This window comes from Pelodiscus sinensis, chromosome 9 (assembly GCF_052426305.1).
Source record: "Pelodiscus sinensis isolate ZL-2025 chromosome 9, ASM5242630v1, whole genome shotgun sequence".
Lineage (NCBI taxonomy): Eukaryota > Metazoa > Chordata > Testudines > Trionychidae > Pelodiscus > Pelodiscus sinensis.
In genome coordinates this window covers 41,659,997-41,683,511 of record NC_143060.1, presented here as the reverse complement: position 1 = coordinate 41,683,511, position 23,515 = coordinate 41,659,997, and the positions used below count along the sequence as shown (strand labels likewise).

Here is a 23,515-nt window from a genome sequence, read left to right as displayed (position 1 = left end):
CTCCAGTGGTGATTTAAAAGGCCTGGAGCTCCAGTCACTGCTGCTGCTGTGGTAGCAGGTCAGAGTCCTGGATCCTTTTAAGTTGCTGAGCCCAGGGGCAATTCCCCCTACCCTCCCGCAGTGTGCAACACTGCCTAAAGCTGTGTGTGTTAATATGAAAAATGAGCCCATTTCATATGAATCTATAACCTTTTCATATCTAAAATAATAGGGCTTGACTCTCCCTTGTGTTACTCGTTTTATTATTACTAACTTTTACATACTTGAAGTCAATAGGTCTACATACATGCGTAAGTCTTTACATGACTGTGACCACGAAAAAACAAATGTAGAACCCATAAGCATGCTAATTATTCAAACGTTATTTCTTCTAGTTTCTAATTGCTCAACTACAATTAAATAATTATTCAATTATTACATCAGACAATTAAAACTGAACAGCAATATGTCTATTTTTCGTTACTTTTAACAGTGTAAAAATATGTTAAAAAGTGTAAATAAAGTTGTGATCAAACACAGACAGCCTCTTTTAACTTTCTACTACTACTGCAGAAAGTACAAACCACTAACACTTTTATTGCTATATGGTGGTTTGTTTCAGTAACAAGGTCACTTACTATGAAAGCTGCATTTAGCATCCTATAACAAGTAATTCATTGTGACTTATCTGCTTTGGAACAACAAAGATGTTTCATATGTACCAGCTGGACTCAGAAAGTTTCATCTTGTTACAAAATTGTCACTCTATAATTTTCACATAATAATTATATATTAATCTCATTATCTGGCTCAAGTTATGTTCAAAATAAATCTAGCTTTTGCTCAAGTGAGGAATACATTTACAATCTGCCAGAAGTCCAAGAACACCACCTTATATACAATGGCATGAACTGGAGTAAGTGTAGTATAACTGGTAGGGAAATTGCAACAAAAAATATAAACACATTTTTTACTGCCTTCATGTGTCCCCTCCATTTCTAAACCAGCTTTAATGTACAGTTTCTATAGGCCACAAACTCCATATTATAAATGACGTAAGGCATTGATTAGAATGTGTTATAAGGACAATGCTTTGGACAGCCCTGCAGAAGTAAATCGGTTAAAAGAAAAAAAAGTGCATAGCCCACACAGATGTTAAGGTATCAGAGGTATACTCAGGTGTAGCAGAAGCATAATAACCCCCCCTTTTTTTCTGAACAGAGATTCCCTTTTGTGAGGATAAAGCATTAATATACCAGTGCATTGTTCAAACTGCAAAAAAGGTGATTATACACTCACATTCCCAAATCCGCTTATGGGGCTTGCCTCTCTCATTTTCTCCTCTCTTGACTATTCTTGAATTTTGCTCTTTTTTTTTTAAACTTTGCAGTTTTTGAATTTGAACATAAAACTATGTGACTAGTTGAGGTAAACTGTACTGAAGAAATGAGGAAGGTGTTACAACAAGATCCTGTAGTTACTTTAAGTAAGCCACATTTGGGTATTTGTATACATCTCATATATATTCCAAAATGATGTATAGCTCCTCAAGTAGACTTTGCATCTTATTATGGACCTAAGACACTGCCAACCTCTCTGCTCCCCACAACACACATAGAGTTGTGCTCTTGTTTAAATAAATATTAATTTCAGTTGATGGGCACAGATATTTCAAACTTCCCAACACAAAAAAAATGTCACTATAACCTAGTTGCTGTTCAAAATTTTGTCTCCACTAGGGATGAAATCCTGCCCTAGCCTCCTGAAGACATAGTGGGATTCCACCTAGGGACATAAACCCTCTGCTCACAATGGTTTTCAGAAATTATTCCCCCAGAAGTGGTACTGAAAATGGTTTAACAAAGATGGATTTCAATACCAGTTCCAAGGATAGCTGTTCTCTTGTTGGAAGCCAATCTCTTTTAAACTAAAACACTTTAAAGAAAATATTTCTCTTAAGGAACAATGAAGAAATATATAAAATTAGGGATGTAAGCGGCTAGTCGAATAGTCAACTACCCCAATGGTTCCCAACCTTTTCAATACTGGCGACTAGCAAACCCAGGCACAAACTTTTGGCAGACCGGAAACATTTTATTTGTATATTCATTATGCAAATAATAAATCTGCAAATATGCAAGTAAAATGTTACCAATCTGCCAAAAGCCCCAGCCCTCAGAGATCCACAGTGCCAGCCCTAACCCCTCGAGCTCCCCACCCCTCCACTACCCACCAGCACCAGCCACTGACTTGAGTCCCCTTCATCCAACCCCCAGTGCCAGCCTCCCACCCTCAGAGCCCCCAAGTGCCAGCGCTCCATTTCAAACACCTTAGTGCCAGACTCCTGCCCCTTAGAGCGCCCCCACCAGACTAGAGATGTTAAGGACTAGTAAACTATCCCCCCCCCCGTTCTATCAGATAGCGGGGGCTCTTGTACATTGCAAAGGAGGAATGTGGAAGTGCCTATTGACTAGTCGAAATTCCATCGACTACTTGACTAGTAAATTAACCGTTACTTAACATCCTTACACCAGACCCCCCCCCCATGCCAGCCTCGTCTCCAGAGCTCCACTGCACCCAACCCCCCAGAGACCTCCCCAGTGTCAGCCTCCCACCCTCTTAGAGCCTCCCACCTCCAGAGCCCACCAGCACTATGCCCACTCCCAGAGCTACCAGTGTGTGCCCTGCTCCCCTCACCTTGTGCTGCCTCCCAGCCACCAGCTGAGTGCTTCTGCCCAGGTTGCAGCTGCTCTAAGGCTGCCGTGCTGGTCTCCGCATGGAGCTCTGGCCATGCAACAAAGCACTCTTCCACATCCAGGAAGAGACCCCGCCCCTGCCCAGTGCTAGTTGGCAGAGAGGCAGGGCAGGACAAGCCTCTCCCAACAGTCGCGGCGGAAGCGGTGTACCCCAGACCTGGCCCCCAGAGCCGCCACATCCTGACAGCCAGAGGTCCACAGCCCGCAGCAGTTGGGAACCACTGGACTATCCAATAAGCATATGGGGAGCAGGAGCCGGTGGTGGGGAGCAGGAGCCAGTGCTGAGGGGAGCTGGCTTAAAAGCTGGTTCCCCCAAGACCTTCTTTGGCGGGGGCCATCGGAGGCAGAGGCGCAGTGGGACCGCAGGCACGAGCTGGGAATCAGCTGTCCTGGCTTGCACTCGGTGCCAGACACTGCGCCTCTGCTTTTTAACTACATTTAAAAGGCAGAGGCACAGCTTTTTGGACTGGGCGTGAGCCGGGACAGCTGATTCCCAGCTTGCACCTGGCCCTCCACTGCACCTCTGCCTTTTAAATGGAGTAAGAGCAAACGAACTGACTACATTTAAAAGGCAGAGCTGCAGCCGTGTCAGGACCCAGGACCGGGAGCTACCCCATTGCAGTTCTGTAGTTTCCTCCCTTATCGAGCAATTGAGTAGTCAATGGAAATTCCATTGAGTACTTGATTAGCTGGTTAAATAAAATTTTAACATCCCTATGTAAAATATAACTAGAGAATCTAATCTGGACATTCTTTCATCTCTGGGAGAGCTTAAGGAAGCAGAATTTTACATGCTATCTTTATTTTTCAGCTTTATCTGCAGAATTTCATTCACCGTTGAGTGCATAGATGTAATTCCAGAATGTTTCCTTCCTCTGGAATCCACGTTAAAATAAACTGGTAGACTTGCATATGAGGAGGAATAAAAGGAAACAACAGAGCTTCTACACAGCTCAACTCAGATACTAAAAGGCAAAAACCAGTTCAAGTCTAGGTGTGCTAATGAGAGTGAAGGAAGGAGTCTTTTCTCATTTTGTGTGGATCCATTCTGAAAGAAGCCAGAATGCTGCTATTTATTCTTCCTAATAATGGGAAAAAGGAGGGTGTGTGTGCATGTGTACATGCATTCATGTATGTACCATTGTTGACAGAGACACTCCAGGCCCCAAAAGAGGCATGGCTGGGTCGGGTAGAATCATAACTCTCAGGGCTGGTCTACACTAACACTTAAGATATAATGTCTGATACACGGGCGTGTGAAAAAGACATCAACCTGAGTGATGCAAGTTACATTGACTTAAGTGTTGTCCACAATGGTGCTACGTCTACAGGAAATGTTCTCCCCTTCCACCAACATAGCTTCTACCTCTAGTGGAGGCTGAGTAATTATGCTGACAGGATAATACTCTTCAGTGTATCTTCCTTCACCAGATGTGGTACAGCTGTGCCATGCTATAGAATTGCAATCAGATGTTCTACTATAAGGTTCGCTCTGCACATCAGCTAGCATTTCTTTACTCAGGACCTTCAAGAGCCACTTCTCAGGGTACTTCCCATAGCAACCATACAGGCCATTCATGCCTCAGCATTATTCAGAAAGAATGCCTCTCCACTCACTGTTACTGGACACTACTCAGCAACCATCAACCCACCAACGCAATTCTGTTTTTAAAAGTCACAGTATGACCCAGAGCAAGCAAAGACCTTTGCTGCAGAGTGATATGGGCTAACTATTTGAACTATCCAGCTTACCTATTTCTTCCTATTGCTTATAAGCTCTTTGTAGAGTTTATTTATATAGAAGCACAGTGCTGAAATCAGACCTGGACATTTGAAAGGCAAGCTATGAATGTGTAATCCATGTAGAAATTTCATAAGATGAACTGCAGCACACATTTATTTAAATGTCTTTATGGACAGACTGCCAAATCTTGCAGCCTTTTCTTTCACTCAACACTTTCCCACCATCATGAGAACTATTTCTCATTAACAACCAAATTGTTTTCAGATGCTCTACTATAAGATGTTTCCTTAGAAACCATTTGGTAAAAGACTGTGGCTTTCTTCCATAGAAATCTCAAGCAGTGAAAAGGCAGATTTTCTGGCATAAATCAAATCCAATTTCTAGGGTTCACTAAACCTTTTCTTCTTGGAATAATGTTTTGTGACTAGATCTTAGCAGTTAATAGTGCACGAAGAATTGCTGGTGTGAGCCAGTTTTAAATGATTTTCATTTTATCCCTTTTGTTAACTCAATTGAAATTACTTCCAGTGTTTATTATACCTTGATGGAACTTTAACTTCATAACTAGTAAGGATTATGTGTGGAACACACTGGCAAAAAGTATAAATTAAAAGTAAGTAAACTGAACACAAACAAGATCAATGTTCTCCTCCCTTCCCATACTTTATTTAGGCTTTTAATAAATCATCCGGCATGATTGCAATGAAGATCTTGTAATGCACTTATATTAGCTGTTACCGAGGAAATTAAAAAAGATAACTGTTGATCAACAACATTAGGTTTTGGAATCCTTTTTCTAGAAAATTAGTGTGTCTGCATGCGTGTGTGTGTTTCGCATAAAGGTATGAAGCAAATGTGATCTATCAAAAATGAGATAATTGCCTTTGAGGATAAATGTTCCCAACAGAAATAATTTTGCATGAGACCCACCTACGATAGTATAAGTGATGACTTAATATTTGCATAAATGCTCAATGTACCATTTACTGTTATGCATCTATGAGAGTGAAGAAAATATTGTAAATAATATTAAACAGGCGCAGAAAAAAATTAATTTACAGTAAGGTCAATAATTACAAAGACATTTAAAATACCTTTATACAAAGACTGTTAAAATCTACAATGCTACTATATTTAAATCTCTTAAAACTGAAAACAGGTACACTATCATCATAGTATATTTGGGAACTATTTCTATTTTAGTCCCCAGTTCAGAAAGGTACTTAAGTTTGTGCCTAACTTTAATCACAATAAGTAGTGCCTAGTGCCCCTGAAGTCAATGAGACTACTCCTGTGCTTAAAGTTAGGTTGTGTTTAAATGCTTTGCTGAAACAAGGCAGAGACTCTAATCCTGCAAATTGATGCAGTGATGCAGGCTCTTAGATCATATGCAATCCTGCTGAGGTCCACTGGAGTTAGTGTGTTTGGGGCCAAAGGTCTGCATCATCACATCTGTTTACTGCACTATCGCCTAAAATTGAGCATTAACGTTTGACAATAAGGTAACCTTCTGATTAAATGGGTTTTGTTTGTAGTTTCAAATAAGAAAATTGAAGAGATACTTCCTTAATGTCTCCAAGACAAACTAAATTTTTCGTACTTCCTATTACACACAGCCTAAAATACAGCGATGTACTAGAATGGAGTACAAGGAGCTAAGCATACTGTAAATTAAACTTCTGTAAATGCGAACAGCAAAAAAAAAAGTTTCTCCTCTGTTTCTTTCTAACATATACAGACTACTTCAAAGATGATTTGCAAATAACTCTTTTTCCTGTTGTTTTTCCTCTTGATTGTGTTCTGCATTATAAGATCTTCATATCACTCTCTTTGCTGGAGGTCCTTGGCAAGAATAATCGAAAACCTGAAGAAAGTCTATGAATCAGCACTCCTTCTCCCTTGTGGGGGTAAAGGTGGGATTGTGGGAAGAGATAAATGGGGAACTGCTATAGATTAGTGATAGAAATGTAGCTGTGTTAGTCTGGTGTAGCTGAAGCAAAATACAGGACTATGTAGCACTTTAAAGACTAACAAGATGGTTTATTAGTTGATGAGCTTTCGTGGGCCAGACCCACTTCCTCAGATCAAATAGTGAAAGAAAATATTCTTTGGTGTATATGGTTGTGACTATTTTCTTCCACTATTTGATCTGAGGAAGTGGGTCTGGCCCACGAAAGCTCATCATCTAATAAACCATCTTGTTAGTCTTTAAAGTGCTACATAATCCTGTATTTTGCTTCTGCTATAGATTAGGTTACACTCGTTACAGTCTCATGTGACATCACTATTCAGCTCTTCCAAAGAACTTGCCAGGGACCGCTGGCAAAGAAGGAAGTGTGGGCTTTATGCCCCAAATATGAAACGCAAATAGTGAAAAAATGGGTAGAGTAGAAAAACACTTTTTTAAACAAAAAGTTTTAAAACATCTTTCTACATAATAAAAACACGGTGAGCAACTAAAATGAAATATTTTGGTTTGTTTTGCTGTTCATTTCAAAGTTGTTATGCTTAACTCTTACCACTCTATTGCCCATCTGGAGATTGCTTTATATTATTTCCTTTATGTAAGAAAGTTGGCAAAGAAAGAAAATACTAACTGGATTTTTACAAAACCACTTTCCGTTAAAATTACCACTATTAGGTTAAAATAATATATTTTAAAATGTCTTCATCTATGTTAACATTTTTTACTATTAAAGTTAATTGTCTTAAAAATCTAATTTACTTTTCATTATTAATGTTAATTTTTTTTTACTTAACTAATCTAGGACAATAGAAACAAACTACTTATAGATACTATGTTTCATTTAAGTGAAAATCACTTTCCCACTGGGAGAGGAAGCAGAATACTTACTGTATGGAGGAGTACTGGTGACACAATTTGCTTCTGTTTCACATAAACAAGTGCCAGAGAAGCCAGCAATGAGAGTAATCTAGTTAACTTTTTACTCTTAAATTATAATTTGTGGAGCCGATCAAGGATTTGGACAAATGGAGAGATTGTTCTTGAAGTCAGGAAAGCATCCATGTAAGCCAATCTTTCTAAAACAAACAATGGCGTGCAAGAATAGTAGAAGTGAAATTTGTTCCGAAAGAAAGTACCTTTTATAGGGTACTCCTAAAAATGAGAGCAAAGGTACTTTTATACGATTTCACTTCCCTCTTACTCTCCAATAGGTGGCAGCACTCACCCCACATACTTAATCCAAATGGAAATGCCACTGAGGGTGGAATTTGGTTTTGTGAGTTCCAGGGAGTCTCATGGGTTATGTTCATAAACCTCTTCCTTCAGAACCACAGCTATGGGAACAGGACTGAAATCAATCAAGAGTCTACAGGAATAACTTGGGAAACGGATACACTTGCACAGCAATTCTTGGCAATAGAATGAATTTGGTACAAATATTTAGGCCATCCATTTAATACATACTGGAAAGTTCTCCTTTTCTCCCCTCATTAAATCCAGAAGTTTACCACAAATCCCTGAAAAATATCATAAAACTGACAAAGCTCCCAAATGCTTTACCCACTTTTTGAACCTTCTTGTGAAAGCAATATACAGAGAGGACAGTTGTCTTTAGCACAAAATGGTCATGTAACTTTTGTTATAACCACTTTAAAAACATTTCCAGTAGCCTCGTTTTCAAAATCAAGCAGGTTACTTTTATTCTCAAATTCTCTTCCCATCATGCCTATAGTCTGTCTACACAGCAGCATTATTCCAAAATAACAAAAAGCCCGTTATTTTGAAATAAATTTGAAATGGGCTTCTTACTCTAACTCCTGTAATCCTCATTGTATGAGGAGTAAGGGAAGTTGGGGGAAGAGTGCTCTATTCCGAAATAACTGCTGTATAGACAGTGTCAAAAGTTGAAATAAGCTATTTTGACTTAAGCTAAACAATTAGCATAGCTCAAGTTATGTAGCTTATTTTGTGTTTAGCCCTGCTGTGTAGATGAGCCCTAAGGAAGTTTCCCAATCCTGTGTTCAGTTTAGTTGGAAGTATCCATTCAAAAACTGAACTATTATTTCCAGTAAACCAGTCAACGTTACTTAGCTACTAGATGTAAACTTTGCCCTTTTCGAGAATTAGAGACATTATAGATTGGTCAGTGCTTTAACCTTCTGAAACATTAGCCAGATAAGAGCTATCTGTAATTGTTTTCTAAACTTTGTAGTTACAAAACAAGAGGGGAATTAAATATGACCTGCAATGAGGGAAAAATTGTATTTGTGTCCTCTGTCTATATGATATTTCAAACAAGACTTAATTAAAACTTCTTGTGTTTCTTTTTTGGTAACATCTATTTAATTCAAACTTTTAATAAATATTTGGGTAGGAAAGATTTTTGTGAAAGAGCTAATAGTCCCCAGTCCTTTAATATAAGGAGTAAGAAAGCATCTTGGTTCTGATATCTAATTCTCTGCTAATGATTCTAACAAAAAACAGGGAAGGATAACTGGGGTGTTGCAAAGAGGCAGGGGAGAGGAAGAAGCAACTTCTTTGTCAAAATACAAAACCCTTTAGGCCTATTTTATACATAAATGGAAGCAAAAAAAGTGCACATTCCCTTTTCCCCCCATTTGCAGGTACCCTTTAAAATAAGTTAGCTTGGTGTTTAGCAAGTTTGCAAAATAAATAAGCATCAAGTTGGAACTGGGTAATATCTGGTGAAAGTAAAAGAGGGACCAGGCCAAAAGCTAAGTCAGGATATAACAGGATGCTCATTCTATTGCCTGACTGTAAATCTATCGCTGCCTGGACAATGGCCACATTTTGAATATATGTAGCAAGTGAAGTATCTGAAGGGCCTCAAAGATCAAGTACAGCTTCATGAGGCTAGAGTTGCTAAACTGGTAGATGAATGAGAGAGAGAGAGAGATTTATAGACATGGCATTTAGTTCATCACAAGAGGCTATTAAGGAAACTTAGTAACCAAGGGTGAGAAGTAAAATCCTGTCAAGATTACAACAAAAAAAATGGTTGAGATAGAAAACAAAGAGAAAGAATAAACAGCCAATTCTCAATATGAAACAAGAATAATGGTGGGGCATGCCACAGAGTACAAGGACCAGTTTTCCATAAATTTCTTGATCTGAAAGTGGCGCAAAAAACAACAGAACAAAACTGTAGATGACACAAAATTAGAGCCCAATACTTCATTGATTTCAGTGGAAGCAGGTGGAGGCCCTTTCTTATGTTGGTCAAGATTATAAAAGACTGAGCAGCTCTAAAAAAATCCTAATAAACTAGAAAAAAAAGGGGGGCAAAAAAACTGCAGGACTTTGTGTGGACACATGCCAGCTAATCCCAATGAAAGGCATAATTTAAAATACTTGCATGGACCAACAGGATCTCCATTATCTGTAAGCTTTCACAAACAAGACTGATACCTTACAGTGAAAGAGGAGTGATCTGTTTTTGTTTGTTTGTTCTGCTCCAGACAAATTAGACATTAGAATAAACAAAACAGAGACTAGTACAGGAAATATTATATTGCCACAATAAAAATTGATGATACTATATGTCCCTAACCTTGAATGCTGTAATGAGTACAAGTTAATAAAAACATATTTTTATTATCCAATTCAATGGATAAGACTAAATCAGTTACAGGGATCACTTTGGTAGAATAAGGTGCTGGAGCTTTTTTACATTCACTTGCCTGATTGAGACTACAATGTAAGGTTGCCATTTTAAATATTGAAGTCAGGGCATAAACAAATAAAGGTTTTTATAGTAGACCAGTATATATTTAGGTTCTAAAGACATTTTAAAATCTCCATGTCATCTCCTGACCAAGAGCAGTTTTGGTAAAAGAAAACAAAACAGGAGAAAATGAACTTTCAATTCTCTCTCTCTCCCTATTTGTTTTTTCTCTCCAACTTTAGAAGCACTATCAGACCTTGATAAAATTACCAGGTTGGCCAAAGGCCAACACAAAAACAAACATGGGACAGAAATTAACAAGCTCCATGGACAATGTGCTAACAAGCATGGCTCTTCTTGTTTATAGGCTCAGTCTTTTACATCAGCCCCGGCTAAAAAATGAAATAGGTGAAGTTCCATCCCTCAGCTAGTCTTCTTCCTTTCTAATTGCTTGGTAGTTGTGAACAGTGAAGCACTGGTCTTTGATACATAAAGTCCTCCCCACCTTCCAGTTTTGGGATCCTCTCCCTTATGAATAACTCAAGTGCCTGCCTATTTGGTGCTTGCCAATTAACATGACTGAAGAGTTACACACTGACCCACAGGTTATGTTCATTTCCCTATGCAGTTTAGGAAAGCTTAAGCAGAAGCAGAGACATTGGAGCTGTCTGTTTTCAGACTTATGAAGACACCACTGCACTGGTTAAAATGCAGTTCCAGAGGGGTCAGAATTTATTTTTTAATGAAATCTAAAATTCTGCAGAAATTGGTTTAGCCACCCAACCCCCACCAACTCACTCTCTTCTACTGAGTGGATTTTTCAAGCCCTGAGCACCAGCACAGTTAAGACTGTACCAACAACACATTACTATTATATTACTATTATTTATTTTGTGACAGAATGAAAGGGCATGCACCACTGTTCCAAGTGTTGAATTTTTGGTATTAATAGCTTAGCCACAAATATAAATATAGTACAAACTGACTAAGTCTTATGCTTTTTTGTCTGAAGTTTTTTGTCACACACTTAAGGACTTTTTAATATTGCCATATTGTTTTAATATATTATAGGGTCCTTAAAACAGCAGGTGAATTTATAAGCTATATTCTATATAGTACTTTATCTTATGTAGCAAATCAGCCAAATTCTGCTGTCAGTTATAACACGAAGAGGTGAAATTGGTGAGCTAATATCTTTTATTGGACCAGCTTCTGTTGGCGAGACACACATTTTCAAGCTAACTCGTCTCTCTCATCAACAGAAGTTGGTCTAGTAAAAGACACCACCTCACCCACCTTGTCTCTAATATCCTAGGACCAACAAGCTATACCAACACAGTTGTAACACTGTAAATCAAGAGTCATCCCTTTGAAGACATATTTGAAAGCAGTTATTGCCCCAGAGTGTTTCAAACTTAATTCTGAATTTTCTTTCTTTTCGGTTTTGTTAGTACCTATCTTGTGGTTTCACTTAGGAAGTTCTGTAAACAACTGCTTGGTACTTATTGAATGACAAAAGAAGATAAGGCATTTTGAAAAGAATGCAAGAGAGTATTAGAGATACTACGAGCTAATAGATTCTTCTCCCTCATCAGTAATTCCAAATACAGTGATAAACAATTTGTAGTTTTACAATCTCTAGAGAGGGTGGATGGAGGAAATAATTTCTGAGCTAGTGACTAATCTACATATTTTAACTATATTGTAGTGACTGACAGCAAGAGAATTAGTTCATTGTCAACAAAATCTCTAACTCAGCAATTAGGAACTTATTCTGCAATTCAACTATCACAGTTCAAAAACAATGCTGTAAATTTAAATTAAAAAAACTAAAGCACAGGGAATTAGATGAATCATTTGAATTACATAAGCCACTTCATACACATTCTGTGCCAAAAGGGACAGCTGCATCAAGTCCTTATTAAATGAAGGTTAAATGATAATAAAATTAAGTGATTTTAATAAGCAAAATATTTCAAAAAGATTAATATATATATTAACTGTATTGATGAACACTTCCATGATTTTAAAATAATTTGCTCAATGCAATTAAGTGACTAAAATTTTTTAGTTGTATCAAAAACATTTTGGCACTATGCAGAAAACATTAAAAATTGAAAGAGAAAGATTCTGACTGAAATTCTGACCCCATTAAAGTTAATAGCAAAACTCCCCTTGATTTCAGTGGAGCCAGGATTTCATGAGCCACCTCTGATAGCTTGCTTCTGAATCTACTGGGTCTGATTTTGCTCTCATTTATACTGATGGAAGATTACCTAGGATAACGTCATTGAAGTCAGAAGTGTATAAAACCAGTGTAAAACAGTGAAAGTGAACCAGACTCTCAAACTTGAAAAGAAACTGTGCTGGAATATTAATACCTTCCTTTCTATATTGGAAACCCTATTATTTTACAGCTTAATTACTTGATGGTTTCTGTTTGGCTTGAGTTCAGAGCCCCAGACAAAGAACACAAGTGTTTTTGGTTTTCATTTTTTTTTTTACTTGCAGAAAAGCAGTAATATTTACCTAAAGTAGAATAAATAATGCTTCATGTGGAATGGTTTGAAAAAGGTTCCTCAGTTTTACAACAAGCTGTCAAATGAAAGTGGCTTTTGGAAAGGTCACAAAGGATAAGGAAAAAAAAATCTTTCACTGATGCGTGAAAGCGTATCTGACCTTAATCAAATGGTCAAATTAACTACAGGCAGTCCCCGAGTTACTTACGTCGGATCCGCAGTTACGAACGGGGCCCTTCCTCTCCCTGGTCTCCAGCAGACCAGGGAGAGGAAGCAAAGCGGCGGAACACGCGGGCAGCGGTCAGGGCTGTCCGCTGCCCACGTGCTCCGCGGCTTGGCTCTGCTTTGCTCTGCTTTGCCCACCCGTCCCCCTGGTCTGCAGACCAGGGGGATGGGGGGGCAAAGCAGAGCAAAGCAGAGCCAAGCCGCGGAGCGCACAGTCTGGGCTGTCAGCTGGTCGCGTGTTCCGCCGCTTTGCTCCCCGTCCCCCTGGTCTGCAGACCAGGGGGACGGGGAGCAAAGCAGAGCAAAGCCACGGAGCCCGAGGGCAGCAGGACAGCCACGGCGCGTCTGGGCTGTCCCGCTGCCCCCGTGCTCCGCGGCTTTGCTCCAGATACCTGTGGTACAGCAGCTGGGGCGCTGCCAGTCGGTCCAGTAGCGCCGCTCTGGGCGCTACTGGACCAACCGGGCAGCACCCCAGCTGCTCTGCCCCAGGCGTCCTGATTCAGCCACTGCTCATCAGTTTCAGCAGCGGCTGAATCAGGACACCTGGGGCAGAGCAGCTTGGGTGCTGCTGGGTTGGTCCAGTAGCGCCGAGGAGCGGCGGCGCTACTGGACCAACCCAGCAGCACCCCAGCTGCTCTGCCCCAGGTGTCCCCAAGTCAGCCGCTGCTGAAACTGACCAGTGGCTGACTACAGGAAGCCCCTGCCCCGGGCTTCCTGGAATCAGCCGCTGATCAGTTTCAGCAGCAGGTGACTTGGGGATGCCTGGGGTTCTTAAGTTGAATCTGTATGTAAGTCAGAACTGGCGTCCAGATTCAGCCGCTGTTGAAACTGATCAGTTTCAGCAGCGGCTGAATCTGGACGCCAGTTCCGACTTACATACAGATTCAACTTAAGAACAAACCTACAGTCCCTATCTTGTACGTAACCCGGGGACTGCCTGTAGTTTGTTTTACAACATACAAGAGATCAGATTTGATTTGCTATAAGACAAGCACAAAAAATTAATAGCCATGAACAAAAATGTTTGAAAAATCAAGTCTGAGATTCCAAACTTCTATGCTGGGGGAAGAAGAGAGAAATCCTCCAAACCAGGGGTTCCCAAACTTTTTGAAACGGGGACCAGTAAATCCATTCACAAACTTTTGGAGCACCGGTAACATTAATTTGCATATTCATTAATCAAATTATGGATATTCAAATAAGTTGTTTCTGGTCCTCCCAAAGCCCCCAGTGCCAGCTTTAGCAAAGCATTTGATATGGTCACCCACAATATTCTTGCCATCGAGTTAAAGAATATGGATTGGATAAATGGAGTGTAAGACAGACAGAAAGCTGGTTAGACCAGGGTTTCCCAAACTTTTTACTTTAGTTGGAACCCTTTTTTCCCGTTCTGTTTTTTACAGCCCAAAAATATAAACACTTAAAAAGAAACTGAGAAAATACCAGACATATAACATGTCTGGTATTTTCTCATTAGGTACGTTTTATTATTGCTAGTTGTATCAGTTTGTAGTTTCAAACTGTCTGGCTCCTAAATGTGCTCAGGCTGCATGAGTGTGTCTACCAGCCAGCCCGTTCGCAACTCCTTGAGGGAGTGAGGGTGGGGGGACATAATAGAATCCCCAGGCAGGACTCACTCGTGATTTGCAGGGGGAAGGGGAGCAGTGCCCCGAGATCTACATATGGCCGGGTCAGCCAATTCTCCCCCACTTTTCTTCCCCATCTCTCTTGGCCAGCCCCGCTGCCCGCGTCCAGCCCTGCTTCCAGCGGCCGCTTCTCTCCCCCACCTCCCACATCTTCCCCAGCCAGATCCCTACCCCTGACCTCGCGCCCCCTGGCAGCCCTGCTTCCGCCGGCCCCCCAGTCTCTCCTGGCCAGCCCCGATGCCCCAAGCAATCCCTACTTCTGGCAGCCTCTTCTTCCCTACTCCTCTCGATCTCCCGGCCAGCCCCCTCTCCCCAAATCTTCAAAGCCTGTCCCAATTCCCCTGTCCAGTGCTGCTTCCCGTGGCCGGCTCTCCCCTCCTCCCCCGACCTCCCCTAGCTACGCCCCTAGCTTCCGGGAGCCAGAAGATCGGGCTGCAGGTTATGCCCAGGCTGGCCAACGGCTTGCCAGACCCAGTGCCACACGGGCACTCCAGGATCCCGGAACACTCCGACAACCACGCTGAGGCCCGGTATTTTTTTCCTGTAGCCTAATACCGGGCTGCAGCCCATAGTTTGGGAAACGCTGCTCCAAACTGAAGAGTAGCAGCAGATCCACTAGACTATACAGTATTTATTTCAGCCCTAGGGCTGCAGCCACTCCCTTCCTTCCAGGTACTTTGCTCCCACTTTGTGGGATCTATTTGCCATGCTTTAGTCTCCACTTATCCCTGTCCCATCTTTCTATATAGGAAAGTCTGTGCTTTTTGGACATCGGAAAAATTGAAGTTCTCTATCAACTTAGTGGCTACGTCTACACTGGCCCCTTTTCCGGAAGGGGCATGTAAATTTCACTAGTCGTCGTAGGGAAATCCGCCGGGGATTTAAATATCCCCCGCGGCATTTAAATAAAAATGTCCGCCGCTTTTTTCCGGCTTTTAAAAAAGCCGGAAAAGAGCGTCTAGACTGGCCCCGATCCTCCGGAAAAAGTGCCCTTTTCCGGAGGCTCTTATTCCTACTTCAAAGTAGGAATAAGAGCCTCCGGAAAAGGGCACTTTTTCCGGAGGATCGGGGCCAGTCTAGACGCTCTTTTCCGGCTTTTTTAAAAGCCGGAAAAAAGCGGCGGACATTTTTATTTAAATGTCGCGGGGGATATTTAAATCCCCGGCGGATTTCCCTACGACGACTAGTGAAATTTACATGCCCCTTCCGGAAAAGGGGCCAGTGTAGACGTAGCCATAGTGTATAGCGTGGGCTATGACAACACAGGTTGTAGTCATACTGTCTCACCTACATGTTGTTATGCTGACTTTATGGAGGGACAATCTTTGGGAATAAGAAGGAAGTTCAGACTTCATGTCAGTTTAATGCTTGTATTCTGCAGAACTTTCAGCCAAGGAGCAAATTCAGATGGCTGTGAGGGACAGATATGTAATTGGGGCACTAGAGATGCCAAAAAAGAATGTTCTAATCCAAAAGAAACTTATTTTTTCAGGATATTTCAACTACAGTTCAATGAACAAGAAAATCCTTTTCTCTAATTCTCAAAGAACAGAGGAAAGGAGTATCTGCTTTGCTCTGCTTCACTGATAAGAAAGAGGGAAATCCTTTCTTTCAAACTTTATGGAAACTCTGATGCCTGAATAGGCATAGCAGGGGTATATTCTGGCTAGTTTGTGTTCTCAGCTGATTTTTATAAGTCTCAGAGGGGTAGCTGTATTAGTCTATAACTAACAACAATAGTTTTTTATTATCTATATTTTTAATTGGTCTCTAAATTGCTATAGGACCATTATTTTTTTTAAGCAGATTTTTATGATGTAATTTCTCTGACCCATCGCTAGCTTTGATCAAAACAGTTATTGTGCATCCATATAGGTTTCTACTTTCTTCTTTTAACTAAACAAAGCTCCCTCAAGTGGCTCAATAGCCCTAATGTTGGATTCTTTGCTATGCTATCAATATTTTGTGTTTTAATTTTTTTATTGACACAAATATGTTTTCACTATCATTGTCCTAGTATCAGGCATAGAATATGATTTTTTTAAGAAACATGTTTTCATTAATAATGGTTATTATAAAAGCCAATATTTAACCACTTAGCATCATATTATAGCTATTAAGCACTAGTATTTGGCCCACTGCATGAACGAACAGTACAGCCTCAATCCTGAAAAATTCCAATTCCAAAATTTTCAAAATAAGTCATTACCTTACTATAGTACAAAGAAGGGTTTGATATAGTAAAAAGCAAGGCAAATGATATCTGGTAGCCTTCAGCAAAAAAACCCAACCAACCAAGCAAACCATAACCCAGGAGAGAGCTCAATACAAATTCACATTGACCGACTGGCAGCAAGTTTGATATCTGTGTTAGGACTACAATATCAGGCAAAGAACTTGCTTTATATCACTGGTTGCAGTGTTGCCTTCTATTGTGATTTTCTGTGCTCTTCTTAAAGTTCTGGCCCCTGGAGTTATTTCATTAAATGAGAATTTCTGTTTTCAAAAATTTCTAGCTCTCATGGTTGCAGAGAAAAGCTGCGGAATGTGGATGCTGAAGACTCAAAAACAGAAAACAAATATAGCCCCCAGAACCTCATTTTTTTAAATCTCATGATTTTTAAACTTCCCTCGTGACTCTTGAGGGCCTGACTCATGATTTTTGACCACTTGTGGTTGGCAGTACCGTGCTTGTATTACAGAATATATTTGCTGAAAGTGCCAGACTTTTATTATGCAACAGCATCCCCGTCAATGACACAAGGTTCCTGGGCCTAATATTCATCAGTTGGATTTGAACTGTGGACTTTAAGCAAATAAGCAAAAAATGAGTAACTCTTTTTAATATAGTGATCCACTTCACTGTTTTCATGAACTGATTAAATAACCACTGAAAATTTTACCCTAACTTTAACTGAGCAAAGAATATTTGTTTCCCCTTTCATGACCTCATCTTACCTTCCTGCAAATTTATGCATGTGTCTAATTTTATTCACCTCTATAAACCCTTAATAAACAAAGCATTTGAAAAATTATGTTCTCAGTCCTTAGGCACCTGCTTTATGTCTCCTTGCCACACTTTCACACTTTACATGTTAGGAAATAGACATATTACTCCAGTGTTTCTGAAAGTGCTCCATGAAACCACTTTGAGAAACACATTAACTGGCTGTCCTAGCTTGTTTATTTACTGGTGCCTCGCAGCTTCCATTGGCTCCGTTTCACTCTTTGCAGCCAAGCAGAGCAGTGCGAAGCGGTAGCCCGGCCCATGCTGCTTCCTGTGGCTCCCTTTGGCTGTAAAGGATGAAATGTAGCCAATGGGAGCCGCGAGGCTCCATGGCTGAAGCGCCAATAAATAATCTGGGGCAGCCAGTTGATGTGTTTCTCAAAGTGGTTTCACAGAACACTTTCAGAAACCCTGTATTACTCTATCACATCCCACCCTTCAACCTGGTGCCCCCCACTTAAGTTTCTCAGAAAAGTCAATCATTCACGGATTTGATATTCAAACCAAAGGATCAAACTCCACTATATGAGTAGCATACAAAACTTCCAGTCAAGACAAGAAGCAAAATGTGAGTCCAAAATAGGCAGGAGTGAGATGATGACTTAAACTAAGGTGTACTGCTGACTAGAGATGTTAAATTTTGATTAATTAGCTAATCGAGTACTCGATGGAATTTCCATGGACTACTCAATTAGTTGATAAGGGGGGGTACTTCCTACTGTGCCTCTCCCTTTGAAATGTACACTCTAATTTATTTCAAAGGGAGAGACTCAGCTGTTTCCCTCTGCCTCTCTCCCTCTGAAATATACAGGAGCTGCCCGCGGCTCTTGTATATTTCAAAGGGAGAGAGGCAGTGGTTTGCTCCTCCTCTTACCCTCTGAAATGTATAGGAACCGCCTGTGGCTCTTCTTTATTTCAAAGGGGAAGACAGTGGGAACCCGCAATTCCAAAGGGAGAGAAGCAGGATTAGGACTTGTGTGAACAGGACTATTTCAATCTCTGCTCACGTTGTTTCCCCCTTGACCTCTGCCTCCCCTTTCCTGTTGTGGAGACAGTGCTGGGGAAGGGGAACCAACTTTTAAGCTGGCTCCCCCCAGCACTGACTCATGTTCCCCTACTTGTGCTCTGTGATAGAGGCTGCAATGGGGGGAAGAAGGGAGGAGCACTTGCTTACTGGGTAGTCAACTAGTTGCTTACATACCTACTGCTGACTTGTCCCCATTAACTAATTTTTTATTATCCAACTCTCTCAGAGAAAGAATACCTTAAGTAGTATTTCTACATTTTCTTGAGTGTGTTTATCTTAGAATTTTTGTAAGTTGCTTTCTGATTTCTCAGCAGAAGATTAGAAGGATCATTTGGGCTGATCTAAGAGCAACATTGAACATTAGGGCTTGTCGATATTTCTTCCATTTGATTTTTTGTCCATCTTTAAAAAAACCTGAATTTTTGGAAATTTTGTTTCAAAATGGCAAAAAAATTGTTTACTCCCCACCTAATTTTTCTCCATTGGAAAAAAGAAGGGATGTAAAAATAAGAGAGAGAGAGAGAATCAAAATTAGTAAAATTGGGGGGGCGGGGGGAGAAATCAAGAAGTTTTCTGTACATACACCTGCCTGATATCTCTTCAGTTTCACTTTGGCAACTGCTCTTACAGTAATAAATACTCTTTTACAGAGTATGGGACACACTGTGCATACAGGAAAGAGCGCAGATCTCCCCAGAGCAGTACACGTAAATGATGTCATTCTGCTAGAGCAGGGGTGAGGAACCTTTTTTGGGTTAGGGGCCACTGACCCACAGAAAAATCAGTTAGGAGCTGCATACAAGTGAGAAGTCCCCCCCCCCCCCAAAAAAAAATCCTACTGATTTGGCCTCCAACTGAGGAAAAAGACATTCCCCACATTCCTCTCACACCAGAACCTAGGAGGGCCCAGCCTAGTAGACTTTCCGTGCTCCAACCCTCCAGTGAGGCAGCAGGGGAGAAACGGGGGAGAGACTGGAGTGCCAGTGCAGGCTCCCCAATGCTCGGGGAAGCAGGGGGGAGGCTGAGCTTTGGGGACCAGATCCAGACAAGACAACAGCCAGATCCTGAGGCTCCCCACCCCTGTTCTAGAGTCTGAGTCAGGAAGTTCAGCTGACCATCAACAAAACAGTGAAACACTGTACTGTATAGAAAGTTCAGTCAAATATGCCAAGGCACCCAAGTAAAACAGTATAGAAATATTTTATGATTTTTTTCTGTTACAGTAACCATATGTGTTATTTGTATGAAGAGCTAACTTGTACCAGAACAGTGATAAAAGTATTGTATATAGCAATCATTTGTGATACCTTACAGTATTACAACTCTAAGCAATAATAATAATAATAATAATAATAATGAAAATAAAAATAATGAGTTATCTCCTGCGCTGCCAAAAATGAGATTTTTAAAAAGTAGATGAGTTATTTGCCTTCTGCTGTCTGAACCTTTAGGGTACACAAAGGTCACACTTTCAAGTATCTGCCTGCAGCAACGAGGGCTATATATTTATATTTACTATATATAAAAAAAAATGAAAGCTGAGATTCCTCCAGAGACTTTTGAATCTAGCAACTGGTGCTTTAAGAAAAACACCTAATATTGAAAGACCTAAGATAAAATCACAAGAGCTAGCAACATTGCTTTAAACAAATTTACTGAACCCAGAAAAAAACAGTCAAGAGAGAGATGGCAGAGGCAACTTATTTTTCCCTCATTTCTGAGGGAAAGACACATCCACCACTCCACATTTTCCCTCATTCTGGAGGAGGAGGGTTCTGGTTTTATTTAATGTGTTTATTGTCCTATACAGAACCTATACTAAGTACATAGGTACATCACAATAGTAATTCAAACTTACATATGCCAAAAAGACACCTTGCTCTGTGGCTGAATGATTTCACTGTGTGTATTTTATTGTCACATTCATGAACTGATTTTTATATGAGAAAGGCTGAAGTCTTAATACTGAATCAGAAAATGTATGCCTTTACATGACTGAATGTGCAAGTCAGGTAATCACACAAGCAGATAATTAGGTACACAACCAACTAGCCATTTATGCTCAATTTACATATGCAATTAAAGGTGCACACTTGCAAATGAACACAGGTGCTTTTTGAAAACTCATCCCAAATATCTCCCTTCTTCCAAACTCTGTGAGGAACATAGTGGTTACTTATAGGCAACTTTTACAGTCCCCACTTCAGGGAAACAAGTGTTTGGTAGGAAAGAAGGGGCATATTCATGAAGTGACACAGTCTCTTACTCTGAATAGGGGAGGGTGTGTATTTCAACAAGGCTTAAGATACTTCACCTTACGACTTTTTGAAGCCTCACACAGAAAACAAACAAGCTGCAACAATGGGCTGGTGTGTGGTACAGAGCAGGAAAGGGCAGAGTAGTGGCATGAGCACTGGACAGCAGGCTCGAAATTATGTTGTTACTAGAAAACAGCTGGTTCAAGGTAGTGATAGGCTGCTGTGATGTTGGGACTGTTGGTGCAGGGCAGTGACACGGGGGCAGGGCAGTGGCACTGGGGGTGATGTGGCGAGGGGAAGGGCGGGCTAGGGCAGCGGCAGAGCAGTAACACGGGAATTGGTGTGTGGGGGGAGGGGTGGCAGGGAAGGGGAGGAGGGGCCGGGCACAGGGCGCTAGCAGGGGGGCTGACGTGCGGCCGGGTCAGAGCGGCGACCCCCAGGCCCAGCGGTGCGAGGCGGGGCACTTACCCAGCCCCAGCACGGGGATGCGTAAGCCATTGGCGAGGGGGAGCGTGGGGACGCTCAGCGCCCGCCCAGACGCCCAGGAGGCCATGCTGAGCCGCGTCTCCATAAACCGGCTCATCCAGCCGCATCGGGCAACTGTCTCTAAGCCCTGCCCTACGCCTCCTTTGCCGTCGTAAAGCGCCGCAAAGCGAGGCGGGCTTTACGGCTGGGAGCCGCGAGCCCTGCGGGAAGGGGCCGCCGCGAACAGGTTCCTGGCTAGTGGGGCCGCAGACCCCCCCCCCCGCCCGAGCGGAGCGAGTCGGGCGCAGCGCGCTCCCAGGGTGGCCTGGGCGCCTCCGCGCGCCGCTGTGGCAGCCTGGCGGCGGCTCTGGGCGCGGAAACCTTGCAGCGCAGACCTGCGAGCCGGGGGGGGGGGGGGGGGGCTTGTGCCCGAGGTCCCCAGGGACATCGCGCTGCCCTGTCCGGTGTCCCCCTGGGGGGAGGGCCCGAGGTCTGCCAGCGCCCGCCCAGCCAGAGCGCTGCAGGGGGAGCGTCTCTGACGGGCTGAGCCTCTCTGATGCCTGTTTCCGTCCCCTGGCAGGTCTCGCTCTGGACCCGGCTCGTGGGGCTAGGATGCTCTATCTGGTTGGTCTGGGGCTGGGGGATGCTAAAGACATTACCGTGAGAGGACTGGAGGTGGTAAAGCATTGCCGCAGAGTGTACCTGGAGGCCTACACATCCATCCTCACCGTAGGGAAGGAAGTACTGGTAGGTTCACTGAGCTGAAAGTCCTTTCTCTGGCTGTTTCAGACACAGAGAGATCCAGGGAACTGTGGCTCAGTAACATTACTTAGGAAAAACAATAATGCAGCTCGGAAGAACATTAAAACACGTTTGGGAGTGTAAATAGAGTCCTGAAAAACCAACATGTGCTGGATATGAACAAGTCTCTCTTGCTTGTTAATCCACAGGAAATTTCGATACGTCAACATTTGTTTTCATCCCAAATTGGGACAGAGTCTAAATATCAGGGTTTTTCTTCATGGAACAGAATGTTTTAAAAAGTCAGGTTTTAGCAATGCTTAACATTTTGTTGTTTACCTGCATTTTTTAAGGAGCTGCTTTTATAGCAGAGGAGTATAAATTCTATTGTGTGCTTGTATGGCACACAATAACCCTTGCTGGTGCACACTAAAAAATGGTTTTCAAACTTTTTCTTCCGCATTACACAGTGGAAGAAAATTGTTGATGCCCGCAATCCAGCATAATTATATCTTTTGACTAGAATGAGAGGTACAGGGTGGGGATGGGCAAGCAATGAAGAAGGGGACTCAGGACTGTGGCAGGTAATTGGGGTGCAAGGTTACTGCCAATGGCTCCCAATTAGCAGTGCTGCAGGGGTGCTAAGGTAGGTTTCCTGCTTGTCCTTGCACCACAGATCATGCTGTATCCCTGAATTGGTCAGCAACAGGTTCAGTCTCTAGGCAGAGGTGTGCAAGCAATCTGCCTGCTGTTCTCACCAGCATACACTCCTCCCCTTTCTCCCTGCCAGCACTCATTGGCTAGAAGCTAGCTAAAGGGAGTGGAGAGCTGGTGCTGGGGCAGGGGCAGCACTTTCATCCCTGGAATGCTCCCTACCATGGTCCTCCGAAGAGCTGGACCTGTTGCTGACCACTTCCGGGGTGCAGTGTGGTCATCCTGCAGCAAAGCGACCTATGCCTGGGACCCGGTACTGGGTCACAGCCCATACTTTGAAAACCACTGCACTAAAAGATCCCTACTGCACATTAATATAGTAGTATTTCAAATGGGACTACATTAACATGCACTAAAAAAACTTTTAGTGCCCAGAAGCAGGATCCACACAGGCCAGTTAGTACACAAAATTCTAGTGCATGCTAAACTCTGTACGTTTGCTGTGTGGATTAATGCACCGTGTGTACAAAATCTTGGTTTTGGTCTGCTGAATGTTAAATGGTATGTACCTATGATCGCCGTACATCATGGAAGATGTAGTATAGAGTGCACTCCGTAGGACAAATATGATGGTGTAAAACACTTGAACTATTGCTCCTGTGAGGCACAACTGCACTGTAGGCCGATGTCAATTCCATTTTAAACTATTTAAAACATAATGTTTCAGTTTGTTGATTTAGGTTTAACAGAAACAAAATATTTGGTGGAAAACTTAGGCAAAATTGAAATTTTGTGTGGAAAAGTTTGATTTTTGCAGAATCTACATTTTCCATCAAAAGAAAT

The 23,515-nt window shown here is 42.0% G+C and overlaps 2 protein-coding genes across 6 annotated transcripts in view; one reads left to right on the top strand and one right to left on the bottom strand.

Moving 5' to 3' along the window:
* Positions 1-21,412, bottom strand: part of LOC102450245 (putative oxidoreductase ZK1290.5) — a 120,569-nt gene extending 99,157 nt beyond the window's left edge. For all 4 annotated transcript variants that reach the window (XR_016350267.1, XM_089780548.1, XM_075936618.2 and 1 more), the window contains exon 1: positions 21,281-21,412. Coding sequence is in view for 3 of the 4 variants with exons in the window: in XM_089780548.1 (XP_089636674.1) it covers positions 21,281-21,395 (115 nt within the window). In the remaining variant the exon portion in view is untranslated. The remainder of the gene's footprint in view (positions 1-21,280) is intronic.
* DPH5 (diphthamide biosynthesis 5) overlaps positions 21,201-23,515 on the top strand; it is a 37,143-nt gene continuing 34,828 nt past the window's right edge. The window contains exons 1-2 of one of the 2 annotated variants that reach the window (XM_075936620.2): positions 21,201-21,301; positions 21,858-22,024. In XM_075936620.2, the coding sequence (XP_075792735.2) occupies positions 21,298-21,301; positions 21,858-22,024 (171 nt within the window). In that variant the 5' untranslated portion in view covers positions 21,201-21,297. Of the gene's footprint in view, positions 21,302-21,391; positions 21,525-21,857; positions 22,025-23,515 lie in introns of those variants that run through there. The other variant, XM_075936621.2, reaches the window with a different exon arrangement.